Source organism: Falco punctatus (genome assembly GCF_963210335.1).
Source record: "Falco punctatus genome assembly, chromosome: 9".
NCBI classification, from domain to species: domain Eukaryota; kingdom Metazoa; phylum Chordata; class Aves; order Falconiformes; family Falconidae; genus Falco; species Falco punctatus.
The window spans coordinates 16,592,037-16,617,646 of NC_137589.1; the positions used below are offsets into that span (position 1 = coordinate 16,592,037).

Consider the following 25,610-nt stretch of genomic DNA (forward strand, 5'->3'; position numbering starts at 1 on the left):
TCTGCTCTGGCATAGCCTGGAGTGCAAGGGCTATTTCAGAATAGCTGTGGTGGGGAGTAGTTATTCTTGCCAGCGGCTTCACCTTAAATTTGCAATTAAGGGAATTATCTGTGCAAGTAACATCTTAACAATGGGATTAAAAGCTGGCTTTTGAGATCACTGCAATTTATGCTTTAAAACAACAGCTTTCCTTAAAATACAAATTATACAGCAAAACAGGTTTGATTTTGCTGTTAAGTGGAGTATAACTGCAACTACACACTGTTCCTCCACCCTCAGTTTTAGGTGGTCACATTCTCTCTTCCCCATTTCCTTTCATCTTCCCACTTGAGAGATTACTCTCCCCCAGCTGCATTAGTTGAAGCGTAGCATGACTATCCCACAGAATGGCTCTGTGAAATACAGCATTTTAATCTTCACAGTGTCATCCCTGTAAGTTCAAGGCTCACATGTAGAGCACAGCCCCCTGGATGGGTGCAACTGGTAGGACAATAACTTTCTGAGGGGAGGAGGTGTGAAACTCTTAAATCGAACATGCTGATAAGTGGTGTAGGAATGTGAAACTACAACCCAGTGAATAACAGCAGCCGTCAGGCAGTAACACCAATGCGATGATAGATGAGGTCAGTGGCATGAATACTTAATGAATATACATGTTTTAAATATTTTTACAAGTAAATCACTTTACTACTTACTGTAGTAGGAATTTGCCCTTCTTCAGATAAAATAAGTATTGGTTTTCTATTGATTTTAGATGGATATTCCAAACGCAGTTCTCTACAGGGTTTTGATATTTGGGTGCACAATCTGCTTAGATCCTTCATGCTTGTCTCCACCTACAGAGCAGTTGCAGGTGTCGGAAGTTGCTGTAAATAGTCCTGGGAACAGTATTGCACATCTGTAGGAGGGCTCGGTCGCAATGTGAGAAATCATTAGCCTTTCTTGTCAGTTGTTAAGGAGCTGGAGATGTCCCAACCTCTGCGTCTACTCTATCACATGCTTAACTGCTGAAAGTTATACAAATACTAAGGGTATCTGCAGGGTCCACGTGCCAGCAACTGCTCTGGTAAAAAAGAACTGCTGCTTACTACTCCTGCAAGGAGCACTGTGTGGTGAAGGCAGAAGAATAGATGTCACCTAGTAAGTCTATGGATTATAACTTTATTTACCACATCTCATGCAGTTTCATGGTAAGACCCTCCATAAAGGTTTCAGGATAAGTTTCAAGGCAAGCTATCTGCAATTTTTCTGTGAGAACTAGGCTACAGCTGAAATGCAAACCATCACACTAACTAGGTCTGGTTAACTATAACAGGTGAAGTCAGTGGCAGAGTCAGATTAAAATAAAAAGCTTTATTAGCAATTTTTCTTGCCGGCAGTGAGTCTTTCCCTCTGCGCTTGTTTTTTTCAGCTGAGTACCTCTGAGTTACCTGCTGCATTGCAATAAATTTCCCCCAGACTCCTCTAACTCTGGGAAGAGGCCTTCTTTAGCAGCCTGGCAATAAAGGCACCTCCTGCTCCTCGTGGGCACCTCCCAGGTTGCATCCCCCTTGACTCTGCCTCGCCTACAAGCTGCTGGCTGTTTGATGTGCCCTCTGCTCTCAGGGCAGCGGCAGCAATCCCTCCTCCTGAAAGGTTTTGTCTGACAAGAGCACCCAAGTCAAAGCAAAAAAATCCACCTTTCTCCCTGCTGCCCAGTTACAGCCCTCTAACAAAATGTTTTGCTATACAATATACCTTAGTATAGTAAACTATGAACAAACAGATCAGATCACTGTGCTGTCCATTACAAAAATTTACAGAGATCTGAGCTGCACTGAGCATCACCTACTGCACTCAGAAAATTTAGTGGCACGATCTAGAGCTTACAGTGCTACAGCAAGTGCCAGGGTGTAGCTGAGCGAAAAGGGGCAGGAGGCTGCAGGCTGACAGGCAGAGAGCAAATGGAGGAGCAGAGCAGAGTGGGAAAGACGATGCTGAGAGCAGAGGAGTTCACAAGGGGAGTTAATAACTGTATATAACCTTTTCTCAATATAGCAGCAGTGTTCTAGATGTAGAAGAGTCGGCACAGGGTAGCAGAGACCTCTCATTAGGAAGGGCAACGCTTCAGGTCTGAGCCAGGCTTTTAACAAATGATTCCTGTTTCAGGTGAGTGCTGCTGACAAGGCTGTTCTATCAAGGCACAGAGCCCAGCGGGCCCGTGTTGCTGTCCTCTGGTTTATGTCTCTACCAAGTGGACCCCACAATATTCACAGGCTCAGCTTCCCCCTGACTTCATAAGGAGCAGCCTCTGACCTCTGTGAATATCCATCTTCCCACAAGCGTAAGAGCATAGAGTAAAAGATAGAAATCATATCACATAATCCGAAAAAACTTGGCAGTCGGTCCTGGAGAAATAAACTGAAAGTAAAATAACACAAGCAAAAAACCATCACAGATATGTAGAAATAGAATTGAAGGGAGAGGGTCATCAGTGTGACTAAGAAAAAGTCTGGGCAAACTACAAGACAAGAAAGGCAATTAGATAAATAGGGGCTGCAGGAAGCTACAGGAGTTCTTTGAACCATTTCCCTATTGTTCTGGTGGGAGGAAGGTAAACGTTCTTCTATGAACTCCCTTCAGGTAACCAAGGCATAATAGCTCTGGCACCAAGTGAGCTCTTTGAGGAAGAGGTGTGGGAGCAAGTAGAGAGACTTATTAGCAGTCACTCCTCGGGGCTTGATGTTGTTGTTCTGAGAAATGAGAATGAAGTGGAAACAAAGGAGCTGAACTGACAGAAGTGCTGCTTATCAGGACAAGGCCTGTGACTGAGACCTAGTGGGTGGATATATCCTAGCTCCTGTCTTTCTAAAGGGAATTTACAGAGTGCTGGTACCATTTCAGCCCAAAGCAAAAATTTTAGATACAAGTTATTAAAGGCAGGTTCATAGGCTGTACAGAGGCAGCTAAACAGAGAAAAATTATGAAAACACTACTACTGTTGCTGTTAACAGTTCCTACAAATAATGACAAGTAGAATGCCAAGTTAGCTTGAGTAGTCTAGAAAGCAAGGAAAATACTAGGGAATTTATTGACATTAAGTATCTGTTCTCCTCCTGATAGTCATCTGAGTCAAGTCTTTCAGAAAAAAACCTGCTTCCCCCTGTCCCCCTTCTGGCACAGCTCACCAATGAGATATTTGTAGGAAAGGAAGATTTGTGGGTGATCTATTCGTGCCACGGAGCAGGCGATTAATGAATGCTTTTTAACTACCTTTGCTGAAACAACTACAAATGTTAGAATTCTTGAAACTATCACCCTTTTAAAAACAAATGCCAGGTGCTCGATGTTTGTGGCCTCCTGCTGTAGCAAAACACACAAGCTGTCTGTGGCCCCAGGAGGGACATCCTCATGGTGTCCCAGGCTGGCAGCTCCTTGCTTTGCCTAGCCTTTCTGCTGGAGGGCCAGCAGCCTGGCAGACCACACACAGTTCTCCTTCCTTACCCAAAGGGTAAGAGATTTGGAGCCAACCTGCTGAGTTTCTGTCCTTTTGAGCCTTCTGTCCACTGTAAAAAAGGAGCCCGATAGAGCCAATGGCTTCATGTTGCTAACACAGAACCAGAAATGGCATCGTGAAATCAAAGAAGTTTTAATGCTGGAAGTGCGGTAAGAATAAAGCTCTAAAATTATCCTTAATGAGTTTAGATTGGCTTCCTCCTAAGCATTCCTCAGTGGCTTTTTATTACCAGATTGCTCTGGGCAAGCTAATAATCACAGAAACTGCACAGAGCCTTGAAATGGAATGGACTCGTTGAGTTTAAGAAACAGGGTACCTCTCTGTTTAAGCCAGATTTTGTGGGTGAGTTAATACAAACTAATATTCATTAATGGTCTTCGACCAAACAATAGTTGCTTGGTTTTGCCTCATTCCTTCCATTGAATACCTACTCCAGCCATGCAAACAGCCTCTTACTGCAATCTGCTGTGTTATAGAGCCGGCAGACACAGCCTGAACCCTAGATGGCAAATTTCCACAGCTGACCACTTGTGCCTAACTCTTCTTAGTACAGATCTGCTCACTGTTAAAACAATTATCTACAACTATACGAGTTAAAACAATGAAATACAGAGAAACTTTGGATTTATTCTAAACAAGCTAAACTTTGAAAGCTCATTTCTGCTACAGGCTGTTTCCTAGTTTCTGCTTATAACACTTTCTTCAGGTGGTGTATTTCTACCAAGTGATCATCATTTGGCAAGCATTGATTCCCCCAACTCTCACCCTCTCAGTTTTGTACAAAGCAAAAATTAACATAGTTTCATCGGCAGAGCAAGATTATTTATCCAGGAATGTATTAACTGGGGAAGTCCTGTAGGCTCAGTTTTGCCATTTTTTGTAATACATGCTTCACTCTGTAACCAAACTTCTCCCACCCAGAAACTCCTTTGATATCAGAGGTCCAAATGGTCGCTCAGTTACTGATAGTAAACAGATAGTATGCAGAGCATTTCAGAATGAGCTATGTCTCAGTCCAGAGCTGGGACCTTTCACTGTCAGTGGTGCTATCTGCTTCTTCCTATTGTGTTACCAGACAAGAAACATCTCTAAACTCCTGACCTAAAACTTGTCTTCCCGTGCACAAACTCCTTGGTCTATAATCTGTAGATTATCTGTTATTCTCCCATGCTCCCACTAGCTTCAGTTCGTAACACTGCATTTTGACTTGCAGGATTACAGCCAAAATAAAGTTTAATGGCCACAGTACATCTTTTAATTTAGGAACCACCCCAGCAGCAACATTAAGCAACCAGTGTAAGATTATGATGAACCAGGAAGATTAAATTTGGGGTTCATCCATTTCTCTTCATTTTTAGGGCTGATAATTCACATGAGTAAGTTTAAAAAAAAAAAAAAAGGAACGTGGATGTAGCTGTCTGCAGATACCTTGAGAGGTGATGATTAATGATATTTCTACCCAGTGGACCACTTAGGACTATTTCCAAGAAACTTAATAATTTGACAAAAAAAACCAAACCCACTGCCCATAAACTTAAAATCAGCATTCATGTTTCCAGATCTTCACTGTGTCCACAGAGAGCTTGAAGTTTTTCAGTAGAGGTGAAGGATGGTAATGAGCCACCATGGGCTATCACCATGTAAAAGGGGAGAAGCATCAGTAATTCTTTGACAGTGGCAAAACCAGAGCCCTTCCCATTATTTATGTGGTCTCTTCGCAATGTTTCTGTCTTGCAGAGAAGTTGTTACTTTCAACCACTTCCTGGAAGAAGCGGCAGAAAAAGAAGTGCGGGGAAAAGCCAGGCTCCAGCACTTCATTGAGAACCTGTTGCAGCGCGTCGATCTGGCAGAAAGGCAGCTAGAATATTACCAAAATCAGCAGATGGTGTGCAACCACACTGACATCAATGAGCACGTGGTAAGCCAGCAGAGTCCTTCCCTTTGTTGTCACCCACAATCACAGGGAAAGTACTTGAGTTTGCATACATGTGGGGTCAGTAGGTCAGGCTAATTGCTACTCCAGGCAGATCTGGATTTGTAAAATGTTTCTTTAGGTGTGTTCTATTTATGTTTTAAACTGCTACTTCACATGAGTGAAAGGAGCAGAGAGTGTAAGAGCAGAAATAGCCAAAGATGGCAAAGGGAGAGCAGAGAATAATGAAGTATTTGCCAGATATTTAAATCTTTTTTCCAGCATTGGCTATTACTGCTGTTACCTTTGCAACAAAGACTTTCCTTTGTGTCATTTAGTGACTTGGCAGTTTTTTTGAAATGTCTGAAGATTTTCAGGAAAGATGTGGATCCCTGCAGAGGACACGTTAGCCTACTGGCAAGTCGGCTTGCCTCTGTATAGTTACCTATCACGGGACTCTTAGAAATGGTGAATGGATTCCCACAGGTCTGTCCCCCCTGATTAGAAACCAAAGCTGTCTGAACATTGTTAATGTAATGTTTTCCCTACAATGCATTACATTTATATGGCAAGTTTTAGCTGCATGACTTCCAAGGAACATTTCTGTTTAAATGAATAATACCCCATACTGCCTATGCTGAGTAATGCTCATTCTGGGATGTGAGAGGAAGGGCATTTGATCACACACAGCACTGAACAGGTATGTGATGGTGCAAAGCAAAGGTTCCCATAACCACCTGGAAGACAAAGAGCTTTATTTACCTGAATAAATGTAGATGTGCTGAAATCTAGTGCAGGACATCTCAAAGGGTGTCAGTGAGAACATTGAAGGGGACCATAAAGATGGGCCTCAGTATTAAATCATCTCTCCTGCTCTTGATGTGTTTACCGGGTTCCCTGGCTCAGCAGTGTCCCTTGGGGAAGGCACTGGTTTTTGAGGCAGCTGCCCTGCTTTCTGAGTGACTTCAGCATTCCTTTAAGGTCATCCATCCAAATATTGACCAGCCTGACCTTCAGGAGGTAATTAAAGAAAAGCACACCATGAGATGGCTCCAGACTCCAAGACAGATGACAAGCAAAGTTAGGCTGGGCAAAAATCCATCTGCAAAGTGTGGACAATACCAGGGACAGAGGGAACATTTACAAGAACATAATCATTTTCAGATGCCAGATCTGACTTGCTTGGCTCAGTGACTTCATTAAATAATATTCAAAGGCTCAGTCTAGTAGCATTGATGGGAGATCAGTACAAAGAACCAATTTAGTACCCAGACTGATTTAAACTGAGCTGGCATTCAACACCTCCTTTATTGACCCCCACTAAAAGAGGGACTAGACAAAGTGTTTCCACACTGTGAACCAAAGTAAAAAATGAAGTTATACAAAGTTGTGCTGGCACTGAGGCTATGTCGTCCCTAACTGGTCTCAGGATTTGGGGTGGAAAGGGAGAGAAATCCTTGCGTTCTTGCCCCCCACCCTTCAGTGCTGCTGTAGGCAGAGCCAAGGGCTCATAGCTTGAGTTTCCTAGCTGCTTCTGTGAAAGAGATATATCGCTGCAAAATTAAAGGCTCTGAGAGAAAGTTAGTTTAATACAGCTTATTCAGGCAATGTCCCTTATTAATTATCTTGAACACAATAATTACTTCTCTTTGTATCCATACTGTTTAATTTAATGTGAAAGATCTCTGCCCAGCCCACACTTCTTTAGCAATTTACTTTGATTATAGTTACAATAAAAATAACGGGGAAAATATCCAACCACTAACAACTCACACGTTACAAATTTTAAAAACAGATGTAATAAGCTGGAGGAGTAATAATTGGTAAAAGTTTGGGTTTTTTCGGTTTATTTCATATTATTCTAGTTTTAATAGCGGGTGAGAATTGAAATATGACTTAAGACTGCAAATATTTTACCCCTGTACTTTAATTACTTGATGATTTAATATTAATAACCTATTTCTGTTTACTTTGCAGCTTACAGACATTTCGTTAAATAAGAAACCCAGATGCCTGTATGTATATTTTTTTTTTCCTCTTAAATACAGCAACTTGATATGCTTACATTTCTGCTTTTGCATTTCACTTTATACAAAAACCTGAATCACGCTGGGTTTGGTTCAGGTTCTATACCCAAGTATGATATGTATTTATGTCATGGAACGGAGAAAAAACAGATTTCTGCTAAATCAAAGCTAAAATCATGTATTCCTTAAAGAAGAAAAAAAGAATAATTTTCTGTTAAACGAATTACTTCTTCCTGCTGCCTGTAATAGCCTATTGCAAAGCTACAGTAGTTGAATCTCTTCAGCAAACATAGGCCAAATTTCAGATGAAAATATCTTTAACAATCTGTAGGTAGGAGAGAGACGGTTGTCATTTCTTAACTGACAGTAACATTCTTGACTTAAAAATCACATGTAAGCAAGCAAGTGACCTGACAAAGCATGGGCACTAACATCTCAGGTTACTCAAGCAGCTGTTCTGGGAGCAGCAGAACTGATTTTCCATGTCATTGTGACTTGGTCATGAGTCCCAGCAGCTGGTTCAGAGCATCATGCATGCTGCTCAACCAAGTGATGGTCAGGCAGTGCATCCTTCCTTGGGGCAACCTTTCTTAGTTGGGACACGAGTTTGGGTCTTTTTCCTATTTCCATAAAACTTGTTGCATTACCACAGGTATGGGACTTCTGCATCGCTGCCAGATTTGTGTCTGACCAGTGGGTTCAAGAATTACTGGAAAGCTGAGATATAAGTGAACAGATGGATGGGCTGGAAAATTAACTAAAAATACAATGTATAGCCTACTGGGTTGGGGGCAGGGGGGAATCTTTGCTCTTTGCATTGTTTTTGGTTTTCATGTATCTTAGTCCTAGCAGGCAACTGGCCAAGTACCCTTTTGCTGGTAAGCAGCATTTGAATTAATAATTAACAGCATGGGGCTATAGCTTTATTTTTTCTACTTTTAATTTTTATAGCATTTATAGCTTTTTTTTTTCCCTACTGATTGAGATTCTGGAAAACCTTGATTGTCCAAAGCAGACTTTGAGTTGACCGTGTATGCACTTTTCACATTTCTAGATGTCTTAATGTGATTGGAATCAAGGAAAACAGGATTAAAATATAACCAGTGAATTCAGTGACTCAGTAAGATGAGTCCTTCCACTGACAAGTCTTTGGTCTAAATATAATTCAGTTTGGTGAAACCCATTAATTGCTGAAAAATAGTGGGAGTTCAAAGGCATATATGAAATTGTTTAGAGGTTTCTGTTTAACTATTGATATTCTTCTCCTTTGAAAAGATACATCAAAACTAGAATTTAGTAGTAGCCTTTATTTGGAGTTACCAGATTAAAAATATCCCAACTTGTCCTATGAAGCAGAGAGGATGCTCAGAGGTGTAGGGAAGTTTTATTTTGCACTGCCTGTTCTGTGGATGAACCCAGCATTGGCATTCACCACACCAGCTTTTAAGAGGTCTAACTCAGCTGAGTACATAAAACAAGGTTTTAATGATACGTACCAGTTAAAAGAATTGAGAAGCATTACTACCCATCCAGAAAATTCAGTGTAATCTCAGGGGGGTTGAGGCCACTGATGCCTTACATTGTTTGGGATCAGTGGCTGGACTTGCAATCTGTCTTGCTCCAAGGCCTCTGCCTTGCTTCACAGTTCCTTTTCTCCAGTTTCTCCTGGATGTTTTCAGGAAATGCTGCGCTGAGAGCATGGCAGACCTTTGCTGATGCTCACTAACTGTTTCTCAAAGGCACTGAGACTTGCCAGCACATCTCTGCCTGAATCAACTTTAAATGCTAGCTCCCATCGTGAAGAAGCTAAGAATTAGGTCTCAAAATCATGAGACCTGTCTTGAAAAATACTTGATGCTTGTGAAATGCAGCAAGGATAGGATTGTTCTTAAGTGCCTGTGGCAGCGGGGTGCATTTAGTCACATCATTTTGGCCTTTCTTCATAATGCAACAGATAAGGAATATGTTTGAGCTGAAGTTCAGATTCTCACATTCATTCGTATTGCAGAGCTGCTGCTTTCAGTGAAAAAACATTTCCCACATCTGGAGCTGGCAGCATTTCATTTCATGTGCAATGACCTACATGTTCATTTGTCTTAGGTACTCTGACTGTGAATTAGGGACAGATGTCCGTCTTCTCTTCCATAAACTTGATCAATTTAAATACAGTTTAGCTCTTTTAGGCAACCCCCTCTGACCATATTTCTGGTGATATTAACCTTGACCACCTTCTCGTTTTAATAGCATCATTCAGTGCAGCGGAGGGGTGACTAACATCACCTGCAATAACACCTGCATGTGCTTTGGGAATAAGTGATCTAACTTTTTCACCATAACAACATCTGAGAAAAACAAGAGCACTACGTCTTAACAACTAAGTAATGGACTGTTAAAAACAGTGCTCAAGGAGTGATCATAAACTGGAGTGGCCAACACTTGTGCATTTACACAAGTCATTTCTAACCCCCAGCAAGTGGTCAGAGCCCAGGCCTGCACCAGCCCAGTGTGACACAGTGCCTGCAGGCTCCAGCTTGGTCCTGCACAACATTTTCCTCCCCAGACTTCCCCACAGTGAAGTCTGGTTGGCAAATCTACCAGCCAGGTAAAACTGTTCTGTAGGTAAGGCTCAGTTCCTGTGCTGTCAGCTGGCCCTCACTGCCTCCCACCAACAAATACAGAGGCTTTTGTGACACCCTTCTAGCCTTTTAAAGAGCAGCAGAGGACTTGCACTGTACACACTTGAACAACCACAGCTTTTTCCAAAACTAGTTTTGTCAAGTGTGCAATATTGTTTAACTCCCAGAAGAAGTAATATTACACGATCCATGGTTTCCAAAAATAACAAGCTATGGAAAATAGCCCTACGGGAACCCTTAAGAGATCAACTTGTACATCAGCACATCTGTTCTTCAGTCACAGTAGCTGGGCAGACATGAGCTGGTGCCTTACGTTCATAGTGCTACCGTTAGACCACATTTATCTGATGTAAAACATTTTAAGATTATTTTAAAAGGAACTGCAACAATCTTACTCAGCCAAACTGTGGAACTGCAGTTTCAACTTAAAATTTCAGAGCAGAGGGTATGGTTCAGCCTTTGCAGCACCAGGCGCTGTGCCATCACTCCATCTGAGCTCACTGATTTCAGCAAATCCTGCTGGGCTTGAACCATAACAGAGAGAACAAAGAATTCAGATTGCTTTGGCCTGTAAGCTTTTGTACCCTTACTCCCACCAGTTTCTGTATTTCCCTTTCCTCTTCTCCCATTTCAAATCAAAGCCTAAAAGTAAAGCTATAGTTTCCCTAGATGGGTGGCCAGGACAAAGGCAGAGCATGGAGTTACCTGAGCTACTGGCCATTAGTAGCAGCAGTTCCCTGGGGCCTGGCCACAGTCCAGGACAGTGCTGAGGTCCTGCCAAGAAGTTCCTACAGTCTCTGTACCCATTTTCTACTGTTACTGATGTTGTGTGGTTTTCCACATTCTTCACAGAAGGTCGCTATGAACATGTGCATCTTTAAAATCCCTATAGATCACCAAGTTATGAGAATATAGACCTCAATGATTTCTCAGCACTCCAAAATTAGCAGAATGCTATCTGAATAAAAGTGTAGATGAACACATGTGAAGAGTCTACCAGTAACACATGTAAGGGTTCTTATAGTAAGGGATGCTTTTGAGTATTTAGAAGTGTAATTAATTCTGCAACCCTCTTTGTAACTTTCAGCCTGGTCCTGTAAAACAAGGCTATTTCTGTCTTCAAAAATGTATGGGTTTGGGACATTTGGGGGACCTATCACTTTGCAAGATAGACTTGTTAATAATCACTATTATTAATTTCAGGAGCCGCGGAAGTCAGCATGCTTTGTATAATATCCCTGAAGCAAAGCCCCATTCCTTTCAAAAAGGTAGAATCTTGTTGAAAAAAGCAAAGGATGAAAAAACCAGCTTGCAGCCACTGAAATGCTTCTATGAACCTGTTGACTGCCCAAGAGAAATATGGAGAGCACAAAAGAAAGCTGAACCAGTCTGCTCTGCCAGGAAAGTGAGTGTAAAATCAAAGATGGGTAAAAAGGCCAAACCGCTATAGGAATGGTTAGCAATATATAGTAACACAGGAGCTTGGCTTCAACGGAACAAATATTGAATGAAGTTAGCCATCCTACTTTTTCCTATCTATCTGGCCATGCCAAAACATATCAGATATAATATATAGAAATATATACAGTATGGAAGATTTGTATTATTTAGTAACACCATTCCCTCTTTGGGGGCTATAAAAGAAGTGACATTTTATTCAGTTTACATGGAGGTTTTTCTATTTATTTATTTATAGAGCTTATTTTAAATGACTGCAGTTATCTTGCTGGGCAGTACTGTAGCTGTATGTTTAATTATTTTAGTGGCAGCATGTGGCTTGGTAATTTTTTTCCATCTGTGCTGTTGATGAAGTTCAGAAGAATCCATTTAATCGGCACCTAAATATTCAGTCTTTCAGCTTAGGTCGGTATAAGATCAATGATTAACTGTTGCCTGCACAACCATACTTAGGTGCAAAAGGTATACTTGAGTTGCTTGAAGGCTGTTCACAGCAGTAGATTACTACCTTGGATTTTCTGCCATAAGTCTAGTCAGGCACATTTCTGTATTTTATTACATAAATTAAACTGCTTGATCCTGCCAGCAGCCACATTGTCTGTTGATACAAGCTTGGGCAGCTCGGCTGTCTCAAGCAGAGCTTTCAAATTCCAGAAGCTTTGTGGCTTTGCTGTATGTACCAGCCTCTGGTGTCACTTAGCGAGGAGACCAGTCTGGTACTGCAGCCCTGACAAGCACGGACCGCATGGAGCCAGAGGAGACCTTTCAGTACCGGGTGCCAGCAATTAGGTTATCAGCTGTGGCACAGCCAGTGAAAGGCAAAAGCAACCTGCTTACATTCCATGGCACCACGTTCTATGCCTGTGCTTGACTTTAGGCATGAGGTGCCTAAAATGGCATAATCATATGCCTAAATGATCATAACCAAAATCCTTCACATTTTCATTTCTGAAGAATTTTTACAGGACTGAGAGATCCCTGGATTTCAACTAAAAACCCAAGAGCAAGGAAGTTAGAGACAATTGCAGGACAGGAATTTACATGTTTACATTGGTTTGTGCCAATTAAAAGGATCCTTATATACCAGAGTATTTATCAAGATGATTTTTTGTGTGTACAGTTTTTTGGTAACATGAATCGTCATGCCATGTTTACAGATGTGAACATCCTGTTGATGTTACTTATGAGATTTGTTTTCTCAAGGAAAGAAAGGATAGGTGAGACAAGTCTGTGTAATTTATTTTTTAAATGCTCATAACAGATGTAAATTGTTTATGTGGAAGGTGATTTTTTACAGTATGTGTACAAAGATTTGTGAAAAATGTTTTTCATTTTTTATAACTATGACTGTAAGCAGAACTGAGTATTAAAAGAGAGTGTATCGCTATGATTACTGCTGCAATAAGCACCTGAGTTGCAATATTTTTAAAGCAGAAGATGACTGATCAGTCAGCTAGGATCAGGTAACTACAGATGTCACACAAGTGTCAGTGCACAGAGCTCCCAAGAAAGTAGCAGAGTGAAGAAAGATAGTATTATTCCTCACTTTTATTTTAATCAGTGTATATGGAACAATCAAATGTATGTTTAAAGTTTCTCAACACTGTTTCAGTAGGAAGTCACAGTGTAAAATCAATTCAGGTATTTAGGTTGAAATGACATTTTAATATTTATTTAACTACGTCACAAGGCCACACTTGGCCTTATGCTAGGCATTGTGTATGGTAAAAAGGAGTTGTTAATTGTGTTGCATGGGCTTAGGTCAGATAGTGTCGCAACAACTTTCTTAGGCAAGCCACAAAATAGAAACATCCTTGAGTTTTTTCCAGTTACTTTCCACATCCTTTTATAAACCTGAAAAAATGACCTTTTTTGAAGATAATGAAGGTGAACTTTCGAAAGATAATAGAAGTAAAAATCTGTTCCTTTATCCACTTTACACTGAAAGAATATTTTTACTTTAAAATGCCTATCTACTCTGTTAGTCACCAAAGTTAAGTGCAACTACTAGTTCACAAATGAGATGTTTATTTTATTATTTATCATGCCAAAATCTTGACTGTAAGTTGTCCTTTTGGGGGAGGAAGAGAAAAAGAGAGTAGAAGAATTTGCATGTTCTTAAACTTTTCAAAGCCTACGTTACAGTTACTTGCTGAAGAAACGACAGGTTAGTTAATTAGAAAGAAATTGGATTGTACTGTAACCCCAGATAAAAGTTTTTAGAATATAAACATTCTAATAATAAAGATATATTTCTCAGTTACTGTGTCACTTAACTCTTTAAAATACAATGTTTCTTACAAAAGCCTACCCAACAGCAGAGGAAAAGGAGAAACAGCAGCCCTGCTTGGAGTTCCATTTATTCCTCGGATAAAACACCATGTCAATGAAGTTGGGCTGTGATCTTTCAAAACATTACAAATTAACCTGAAAGACAGGTACAGCATCTTGCCCACATAGCTCGCATGTGTCACTTGCCTCTCTCCTGCTGTAAAGATGCTTGAAAATTAATCTTGAGATAACCTACATGGTCAGATAAGCTGTGCAAAGCAGACCCAGGGCAAGTGGAGGGAAGGGTCAGGCAAGGGAAATTAAGGGCAGAGGGGCTCCTGGGGAATGTATGTAGGTGATATATTCTCCCTCACACATCGCCAGTTGCTGAGTCATAATTTCATCACGTATCTCCCTGGTCAGACTTGGAAAAAGAGGTTTTCCCATGGGAGAACCAGATTCCTGTCGAGATGATAACGATGCTGTAGAAGACTGGATGAGGATATGACGTCCCTCTGACACCCCGAAAAGCTGAATAATGTTCATCGGGGGAAAGGCTCCTTCCCAGTCATGCTTACACAATTTACTATTTCTTTTGTAAAATTGCTGTCTGGTCATCAGCAGAATTTGATTGTTGGATGTGCACATCACATCTATACTTCATGTCCCATTAACAGGTGGAATGCTTGAGAAAGACCAGTACATGAGCTAGGATGAATGTAACTGGTGTTAGCTTGGGGGGACTTTATGAGGAGATAACACTGGAACTGGAAAATGTCAATTTAATTATTTTTTACAAAAAATCTGAAAGTGTTCTGACAATGTTGACCACTCATCTTTGAAAATTAATTTGAAGCACAGCTTACCATATTTTGCCCTTTGAGATGCTTTCAAGACATCTAGATGAGTTGTATGCTTGCATCAAAGTGAAATTCAGTGGGATCTGCATGCCTTGTTTTCATATGCATTTTTAAAATCACACCTTATCTATAACTAAAACCATCTCAGAGCAGTATGTATACTGGCTGGGCCCTTACAGGTGAGGTTTCTGCTTAAAACATGTTCTGACTGACGTGATATTATAGGCCACAAAGAAAACAAGAAAGTAATTGAAACCTAGACCTTTAATTAGAGCTGTACACAGAAAAAAACCCAATCATTTTGAGATGCTCCTGCCAGTTGAAGAGAGAGTGTGTTTTTAAAGCACTTGATGGCATCTGACCCTCCCTCTGCCTCAGTAGTAAAAACAGTCTTCCCCTGCCCAGAGGAGATTTGAACACACTTGTTTTGTTTCCGAGAGAGTTAATGGAAATACTCAGCAGGATATTCATATTCAAAGGGAGGGCCACCAATTAGAGCAGTTATTAAGTCAAAAAAATTACTACTTCTATCATCCCTAATAATTCTCCCAACGCCACTGGCTCTTTCAATCTACTTGAACAAAATTCTGCTATCCTCTCTCTTTATTCTGCGTCACCAGATAGTTGCCTCTTTTGTTCTTACCTCAGACTAATGCTGATTGTTTCCATACATCCTGTCTGAAGTGGCTGGAGTGGACTATTTTAGTGCTCTCTGCAGTGGGCATGGGCATTATTATTATATTTTTTTTAGGAAGAATAATCCCAGAAGTGATTTTATCACATGAAATATACTACAAGCTCTTAAAAATAGATCCTGTTGTGACATGAACAAAATGTCCTTTCCCATTCTGTTGCTAATGCCACCCTCTATCAAGCCATGCTGGTTTTTATTCTGGTCTCTTGAATTTTCATTTCTATATCTCTCCAAGGCGAGGGAGAAATAAGCAACATAAGTTAAATGCAGTCATTGCCTTGACAAGCCTTTCCCCCCCCGCACTGTCTCTGTCCTAGCATCACACACTGTAGGCAGGTAAAAGTTGGCTTGCATTTTTCATAAAACCATGGGAAAAAATACATACAACAGATTTTGGGCTCATTATAATGTTATGAAAGAGGAAAAGGCTCTTCTGAGCTGGGAGGGAGATAGAAAGAGGAGAGATCCTCTGCTTGCTTGAGAAGTCGCTTTCAAAGGTAAGTGTGATGGGTGGGAGGAATTTACTGTGCACTGGTGTGAGATGACAGAAAACCAGAGTTACACATAAGGCAGCAGTGAAAGGGTAGGCAACTCATTACTGCCTGCTGTTTCTTAGAGGCTTTGACCTCCAAAACATCAGAATATACCTGGCCTGACACATTCAGTCCATAAATCACACTTTAGACGCAGATTTTGAAGCCTAATTACTAATTTCAAAGTAATAGACTTTATGGCCAGGGCTTCCAAGAAATTTCCTAAACTCTGTCCACAGGATTTGTTCAAACCATCGTTTATTGGCTTACAGTGGGTAACTGTGCTAAGGGGGGCTTGGCAACCAGGCGTATTTTTGTGCGCTTTTGGTACTTGTTCTCTCCTGTCTCCGTTTGGTGACTGGCAGCAGCTGGCTGGGCGCCAGCAGTTCTGCCTGGACTCTACCCCAGCTGACTGTCAGCTGGTTCCCACAGCAGTACTTTCCTTTACATTAGTTTGCTGATTTTTCTGTCTGCTTCCCAAGCTCCCTCCTTCGTCTTTCTGTCAACTCAGTACCTTCAACAGCTCACATGCAGCAAGCATCTTTCCTGGGCCTCAGCCTGCTAATAAGTTACTGCATCACACCAGAGACACTTGCAAAACACTTTCTTTAGTGGGCCAGGGGCAAATGCTGCACTAAGATGGCAGATATCCAGCTGTGCACAGCATGGCTGCTTCACTCACCCCTCACCAGGTAGGCAGAGGAGACAGAGCGTTACATATTACACTGCACATGCACAATATTGGCATTTACCCACACCCCAGCAAAGCTCAACCTGTCTACTCCAGCCATGACTACATCTACACACACTTTTAAGCCAGTCTGGGAGCAGAAGGGCAGGCAATGGTCTTGCAGTTTAGATTAAATGAATATTTGGGCCATACAGACAAAAGGCATTTGCGTGAATATACAGCTGTGCACAATACAAGAGATCCCGGTCTTACAGCATACAGGTATGTGGTTGGCTTCAACTACCTGAACAGTAACTCAAAGCCTCACGTGCAGGCTGAATGTGCTATGATAAAAAAAGGCCCTGTGTTTTCTAAGCGCGCAGAGTTGCTGCTCTTCTCATGCCTGTTTGCAAACAGATGGTGTATCAACAAGGAAAGGTTAAAGGTGTGTGTTTCTGAGAAGACATCTGCAGCCCATCACCCCTCAGCTGGAGAATAAGGGTAACCTTGACAGAGGGTCCTGCACTTCAGAAGTATTTTCACAAGAATATTATACATATGGTAATTGCCCTTTGCTGAAGTACAGCTTGGGCAAGTGTCACAGACCTCTGCTCCCAAAGGGACTTCTGACCTCCCACCAGCCAGCACTGTTCAGGGTATTTTTGTAAGAGAGGGGAAGCTGAACATTGGTCATTTGAACAACATGCATACATGCAAACTACAGCGCAGGTGTGCATACTAGGAGAGGTTATGAAAACAACTGAAGGTTGGGTTTGTTCTGATTTTACTCTTCATTAAGATTATATCACTATTAGATAGAAACCCCACATGAAACTTTTCAAAATAAAAACTGCCAACAAGCTTGTCCATGAATTGTATATACACCTTCCACTGAAAATCACTTTTGACGTCACAGAACATATTCACCTGAACCAAATTTTCAGAAATTTTCCTCCCTTATGGAAAACAGTAGGCTCAGAATATATTTTTAATTTTTTTCTCATGGGGGAGAAAAAACAGCCAGAAAAACAGAGGTATTTTAACATGGACCAGTATCACCCCAAATCCATGAGACTTATGCTAAAAAACTCACCCACCAGTGAGCTTTTAATTGTTTCTGTGTCAGCCTGCTTGGCCTACCAACCCTTCCAAGGTCCAGGGTATTGAGGTGACCTCCTAAAAATGACACAGTCTAATTATCCCACCCTCCGAAGCTTTGTGCAGACACCTGTTTAAGAGGAGCACATGAAAGTCACCGGTTTTGCATGCCGACAGGGTATGCCATGGTGTTCATGCCAAGCTACACCAGGGCCACCCCCAGGCTGAGGCCCTTCGTGGGGATTAGCCTGAGGAACCACGGGATGAATCAGGCATCACCCAAAGCCTGACAATGGCAGCTGAAGCAACTAATATTTATAAGAACTGAACCCATTTCTATGCCAAGAGCGATGACCCAGGCTCCTCAACATGCCTATGGCTGCACACTTCCCAAGACTGCCTAGGCTCCCCACAAACCCTGCAAAAGATTTGGGGTAATGGGAAACATGAGGATACATTGAAACACTCTCTTGCACACACAGCAGCTTTGAAAATGGGGTTTAAAGGCACAGAGGGACCATCTCAAAGGGCAGTTTGTGAGTGCATGCAAGCTCATCCTGCCCTTCTCTGGTCCCCCAGAGGCAGAGGAGTCTTTCAGCCATGCTGGGAGCCAACTAGTTTGGAAAAAGTGCAGAGGGAGCCCACTCTTCCAGCAAACACCCTGCTGATGTACTCTTAAGGGCATCAAACATTTCATCTATTAGCAAATCATGAGATTAAAAGCATAATCACAAGTATAATGAAGAAACTGTAACTCCTTTGTCAATTTAATTGCCACGGTGAGCACACGGAACTGTCGGGAACAAGTTTTATTGTAGAGTCTTTATTTGAAGAAAATGTTAGCAGCTGTTATCTGCATTTCACCTGCAGATTCCCCTCCAAGGAGGCAGCTGAGGGCAACAGGCGGAAGGCAAAAACCTGGGTCCAAGTGAACTAGGAGGAACATTTGCCAGGGGACAAGCAAAATAAGTTTTCAGAAGTGTGGGTGGGGAGAATAAAGAGAAAGACACAACTGATGCCATCGAAACAGATTAACATGTATATACTAAAGAAGGGACCAGGACAGCAACATACTTTCTTTTCCCATCTATTCTTTTAGTGGGCTTCAGTAACTTCTCAGCTTTGTTAACCATTAGTTAATAAGGAGATGGAGGTGCCCATCACTCCTCAATACCATATAGTATTCCCACCCCTCTTTTCCAGAGTACAGTAGAAAAGGACTTAGAACCTGATTTTTTTTATTATTTTAGGGACAGGGGCTTCTATTCCTTTTGTTGTAAGTAGATGAAAACCTGTACCAGATCCCCATCTCCTTGGATTTCAGGATTGGGGTTATATTACATATGAATCTGGGTGATGTATAAGGTCTGTTCACCTACTGCGCAAAAAAGCTAAAACTCTTATCTGTGTAAGAAGTTCAGGTGTCTAGAACGCAATGCATATGAGTCAGTTTGGATGTCGGTTTGCATGAAGCAGAAGTGGTTCCCTGCAGAGAAGGAAATTTCACATTGTCACAAAAGCCAGTGTGAGTCCAGAATCAGCTCAGCAAATGTGAAAAATCTATCTGAATTTTCGAGTTTTAGGGAAAAAAGCCTTGGAAGGGACACCTAAGTTGAGCGATGAATCCAGATGGAGCCTTTTTGCCACTAGGTGGTGATGGCTGATAATGAATTGATGCAACATGTTCTCAGCCCCGGTCCCACCGCACCTCAGCACACACTCCTCACCACTCAACGCTCTGCTGTTACCACACATCCCACTCCATCTGACCTCTGCCTGAGTGACACATTAGAGGACTCTACCAAATACATGAAAGTGTCATTTAATTAACTAGAGATGGTGAATGAAGAGGAGACCAACAATGACAAATTGGTTACTTGCAAGAGGATGCTAGCAATAAAGGTAGTATCGGTAGCTTGAGCCAGTCCCGAAGTCACACAAACTGAACATAAATGACCAAAAAATCTTTTTCTGACAGAACCAAATCTGCAAAATATTCACCATAGTCTGCTGGCAAAAAGCAGAGTTTTCTGGAACAGCAGCTCAAGGCTGAGGCACAGGGCAGGCTCGTAAGGCACAGGGATTTCACACATGAAGATGAAAGCACTGCTGTCAGAAGAGGCCAAGCATGCCTCTACCCTGCCCACACTGTCTCGGCAGCAACATGTGGCCACAAGCCCCCTGGGCTGCAGGGCCCATGCAGCCACCCTGGTACAGGGCTGTGCTGTGCACCATGCCGCAGCCAGGCTCGGCACCCCTTCCCTGTCCCATTCCTTTCTGTGAGCTTAGCAACTACTGCCCTTCCTATTAAGCACATGATACTCTGCTTCTTCGTAACCCTAATTAAGAGGTTTTATTCTTATTATAGAAATTGTCTACTTGGAACAAAACGGCAATTTTCTGTTATCAAATGATGACCTTCTGAAAGACGTAAGAGGACTAATGCACTTGGCAACGGCTAATGACTGCATGTCAAACGGCCCTTTGCTTTTAGTGTGCACCCATCTGCTTCTTGATGCTCTTTCATGGCCTGTGTATTGGAGTCTGCTGAAGACCATCCCAGCCAGTAAAGGTGCCCCTAAAACAGGGGCTTCAAGGGACACGTCCCGTCCTCAGGGAGATGCCTTCAGCCCACAGCCTGCCTTGGAGCAAAGGGCTTTGCTGCCAGAGCAGAAAGGCACGGGCAAAGGAAGGGATAGGGAGAGAGGACGGACATGTGTGGGTGGGAACCATGGCAGTGGGGCATTCCCCGCAGTTCCGTGCCTGGTAGGCTCCTGCTCAGGTCCCAGGCAGTACCAGGGGCTTGCAAGATGACCAAAGCTATGGTGACTCTCACCTAGGTGAGATATTCACAATGAACACAATGTACCCATTATTACATTGATCCGTTCAACATGCATATGAGCCTGATGATCAGCTGTTTCCTGTCCTGAGAAAGTTTCAGGGGGCTTTACAGTTGTAAATACATATTAAAAAGGTTAGTTTTTTCCCCCAAACAATATTAGATGTCCTAAGAATCTTTTAATCTAGCTGGCATAGCTCTTCCTTCACTCCAGAATTTCCTCCCACCCCTTTCCTGGAGTGTTTCAAGGGTCACTCTACATTTTCATGCCTCGATCACCACTGTCTAAGGAGGGAGACAGGCCTCCCTGGCTGAAGTGAGCAGTCACCCGCAATCAGCACCAGAAAGTGACGTGCTGGTACAAATTCAGTATTTGTAACTCTCAGAGCAAACCACAAGCAGAAATTTGTTTTTACGAAACATTAGTCATTTTAGATAACAACAAATCAGTACAAATCCTGTCTGTATTCACATAAATTACCAGCTCTGGATAGCTGACCCACTTCATCTATAATCTTGGAACAAAATCTTGACCATGAAATTTGAGGCAGATTGGTTTCACTTTGGTCAACTTGGAAAGGAAGAAATAGAAAACATGTTAATATGGGGCTCAGAACAAGGACTTCTTTCCACTTTAACTCAGGCTGTCTTGTTCTTGCAGTGATATATGGACTAAAATCTTCTGCAAGTGTCCTGTTTAGATTATCTGCAGTTCAGTTACCCATGAAAGTGGATTCTGGTGACAAACACAGCTTGAACCTGTCCTTTGAGTACTGTATTATGAGTGTGGCAAGTGCCACTCTCCTTGCTACCACACTCCAAACCCAGTATTACAGGGCTCCACCAAGAGCCTGGTTCTACCCATCGCACTGTGCAGGTACATATGGGGCACTGCACAAATATCTGAAGACTGCATTAAGGAGAAAGGTAACCATTCTATGCTAAGATATGTGTGCATCTTATTGATAAAATCCCAAAGCATTTCTGACCTAAATTAACCTACCAAATCTCTGAGACCACAAGTCCTTGCTGCTTAACAAGCCCCTGCAGCTGTTGCGTGGTTGTATGGGCTGTCTCACATTTTCAAAGAGCCACAGCAAACCTGGCTATTGCTGGCTTCTCTTTGTAGAACTTGAAACTGAAGCCATAAGTTTTTGCTGTACTCCCTGTTTAAATATATGAGCTTTTTTTAATGAAAGTACAGGCTAATGGGAAAATTAAGTCATATTCTAGGGATGTTATAGATTAATTGGAACAGTAGATCTACATCACAAGTTGACCAAAAATTCAACTGAGCACCTGAACATTGTCTAAGCCAACACCAGCTTGCGCTAGCAAATAAAACCCAGTCTTCTGGAGACCAAATGGAGACAAAGCTGTAGTCCATCACCCAATCTTTTTCTAGATGGATGCCAACACCCATCACTGTGTCCTCTCTCACCTCCAGCTTCAAGGAAACAATGTGGAGCCACAAGCCATTAGCAAGGCTAACCTTCACCCTTGTGCTGAGGATTCAATTCAAAATCTAATGCAAATTTTTAATCAGCCACAGTATTCATGCTGTATGCAGAAAAACTTTTATTTTTAATAATACACAAAAAGAGGACTGAGAGCAAAGCTATTGATTCACTATAACAGTAACAGCATGACTGTTTTACTAGTGTATAATTTCTGGTTGGTAAATTTTTGAGGTGAATATTTGAGGTGAAAGAATATAAGCAGACAACTCCCAGGTAACCAGCAGGAAGAACTACACATAAGAGACAGGTCTAATGTTCAGAATACCTGTGGACATTAACAATGTAATCCTGTCACTACTTGTAACTCATAATGAACAGTGGCAATGGGGTTCTTGGGAACTGGATGGACTCACATAGCTCGTTATTTTAAATAAATACCGTAATAGGTATGAAATCCCAGCAACTAAAATATGAAAACAGTATGAACTACCAGTCTTTTATGGGACGGAAAGAATTATCCATAGCTATCCAAAGGCTAGTTTAGCTTTCATATACTTGTATATAAACCATGAGTCACTTTACATCATCTTGCCTCCAACTCTTTGCAAAACATAGAGGTTTTGTTAGTGGTGTTTAAGCTAACTGCAGGTATTCTAGGTTTAGTTTGTGTGGGATAGAAAGAAAATTATTAGCATTTTGCTTAAAAGGAGAGAAAATGTAGATTTATATTGAGACAAGGAGAACAAGGTGAGGAAGAGTACATAAGCAACTGCATCATGAAATTCTTACTATCCAATACTAGAGGGAAGAAACATGGATTTTTCTCTTCTTACAACAACAGACAGAACCAGCCCCAATCCTGCAAGGAGAATATGGCTCATCTCACCTGCACCCCCACCTCCTCCCCTAAGAAGGATCTGAGGTTGCTACCCCCTGCACACAGGCAAGCCAATATCCTAAAACTGCATGCTGTGCACAGACCCATGGTATTTCAAGATGTGCACGAAGACTCCTGTAGTACAGCAGTGTCCCTACTGCTTGCCCTGACTTTGTACCTGATGCCTTGCAAGAGAAGCAGGGAGTATCAGGAAGCCCAGCTCCTGCCACTCACCCCCTCTGACAGGTCACTACAATGCTCTGGTTTGCTTTCCCCACTTATAAAATTAGAATAACGATTACTCCTTTGAACATTTTCAGCCCTTTTGATGGATGTTTCTACAATTACAACATTACTATTGCAGGATATTAGATAAGCCTCACTATTCTCTGGCAAAGCATCCAGGTAAGTAATTTGTCCATTTTAGAGACAAACAGATATTGAGATGCTAATTGAGTAAATTGGCATGAGAATAGAAAAAACAGATTATTCATTTTCAGTTTCCTCCCTTAGCAGCTACCAAATGCTCATGGGAGTACAGAGGGCCCATCCTAACAGCTGCTTTATAATTTTAAGCACGCTCACTCATTTTAAAGAAATTTATTCTACTTCTGTTAAACACCATGTGCAGTTTCAACTTCTAAAACTGACATCGACTCCAGTGCTTCGTGGTGACCTGCCAACAGCTGGCAGAGAGCTGGCTGCTGCCTCTGCCAAAGAGGATTAATGCCAAATAATGTTGACTGGAGGTAGAAGACCTAACTCTATTTCTAGCCACACTGGTATAAAACTGGAGTGGTAATATTGTCTACAAAAGATGGATGCAGTGGTATAAAAGGTTTTCAGCTGGAGAGCATTGGGCTCCAAGGAATTGTTGGGATATTTTTTTCAAGGACGTGTGTTTGGAAACTACTAGGAATGTTAAATTGGCTATAAAGATTTCCAATGGAAAAGTAACAGTACTTCCAATAATTTTAGCTGCTATGTGAATAAATGTAATTAGGACACATTTAAGTTTGTTCAATCGTTACCAAAAAAGGTTATTTGCAATCTTTAAAGTAAAATGCCCCTAAGTATTAAGGTAGCATGCAATTTTGTTAGCAGCAAAACAGGCAAAATATATTGCAAGCTGAAATCCGTTTTTTTCCCCCTCTAACAAAAGCTCTCCTAACTCCTTATACTAAAACATTTGCAGTAGATAAAGACTTCTAAGGGGTTTATTTGGATTTTGTTGGTTCTTTGTTTTTACGGGAGACATTTCCAAGCTTACTGTGTATCATTTCTCTTTAGTCAAATGCACAAAAGGACATTAACAATTAGTGAAGTAATTACAATTGTTATGAAAAAAACAACCCAAAGTCCTGCAGTAGCTGCAAGCACTACACAGAGCCCCCCTGAGCCCCTGTTTGCTCATCATTGGCAGAGCCCTTCTTTACATGTTTGCTGAAGAAGTCAAAGGTGTGAGGAGGCCAACCATCCTGCAGCTTCTCTCCACTGAAACCCAGCCGCTTGAACCTTCCAGAGGGTGGGAAGGGCAGGCAGGACACGGCCAGGCACAGGAGACTCAGCTGTCTGAGAAGGTCACTCAGGCTCCCCTGGCACGTTCAGGCCACAGAGCATTACCTCGCCCCACGTAAGCACCTCTGTTAGACAGAGGAGCTGTGCTGTGAGCAGGGATGGGGCTTGGATGACCAGTTCAGAGGCAGCAGCTGATGGGATCAGCATCTCCAGTCATCCAGACCACTCTCTCCCTTAGCACCTTTCTGGGGCTTTGTAAGGATAACACTGCTTTCTGAGTTTACTGAAGTTTAATTGCCTTTCCTTGAACCATTCCAAAGTGAGAACTTGTCTTCAGCATGCCCTGGCCAGCTGGGGGAAGGCATACCCCCAGCCAAGTGCTTCTCTGCACTTCATCCCTCACTAGAGCAGGACGAGGCACCCATAGTGATGCTGAATCTGTGGGTGAGACTGGGACTGCATGTATGGCCACTAGGTTACAAATTCAAGCTGTTTGCCAGACACACAGCTGGGGAGGAGCTGCCATATGGGCTGAGACTTCAGATAAATGGACTGCAGTTTCACCCTCACCACGTTTTCTGCTGAGGCAGCAGCTGTCCTCTGGTAGCCCAGTTTTTGGGAAAAAACAGATACAGGTGGGTGTCAATCTGGACCTGAAGAGGCAGACTGACTTGCTTGTAGACCAGTAAACGATTTGGTGATACGTCACAGTGACCCTACTCGACCAGTAAACTAAACCTAAATTCTTTCTTCAGTTTCTTCTCACTGATCAGCAGTGGGCTCAAGGATGTAATGGATTACATGGCAGAGCTGGGCAGAGTACCTGATGTCAGGATCTCATCTGAAGCCGACAGTGCAGCCTTGCAGACCTGCCATGGATGTGCTGACCCTGGCATCCTGAGTGACTACCACGAGGACAGAGTGTGGGATGTGAAACCTTGTCTTCCCCACCACAAATACTTTCAGTATCAGGAAATTAATAAAAATGAATACCATAAAGGAATACACAAAGGACTACAAATATCCCCTTTGTTGTATCTGATTTGGACCTGGAGTGTTTCCCAGCTTCAGTCTAGCCACTTGATAATCTGAAGTGGGGAATGCTACATAAATTACTCATTATTCCCACCAGATGAGCTGTCAAAGGCTGCGGAAACTAGTTCATGTTCACCTCACCTCTCTGCTCTCTCTTTGCTGTTACTTACTTTCCACTCTATTAAGGTCTGTTGTTAAACACTTCTGTCTCAAGACACTAAGA

The 25,610-nt window shown here is 42.1% G+C and overlaps 2 protein-coding genes across 2 annotated transcripts in view; one reads left to right on the forward strand and one right to left on the reverse strand.

The window, feature by feature from the left end:
• Nucleotides 1-13,788, forward strand: part of ZNF365 (zinc finger protein 365) — a 36,340-nt gene extending 22,552 nt beyond the window's left edge. The window contains exons 2-4 of the mRNA XM_080402766.1: nucleotides 5,234-5,414; nucleotides 7,386-7,423; nucleotides 11,275-13,788. Coding sequence (XP_080258892.1) covers nucleotides 5,234-5,414; nucleotides 7,386-7,423; nucleotides 11,275-11,521 — 466 coding nt within the window. The 3' untranslated portion in view covers nucleotides 11,522-13,788. The remainder of the gene's footprint in view (nucleotides 1-5,233; nucleotides 5,415-7,385; nucleotides 7,424-11,274) is intronic.
• Nucleotides 1-25,610, reverse strand: part of RTKN2 (rhotekin 2) — a 201,605-nt gene that overhangs the window by 55,507 nt on the left and 120,488 nt on the right.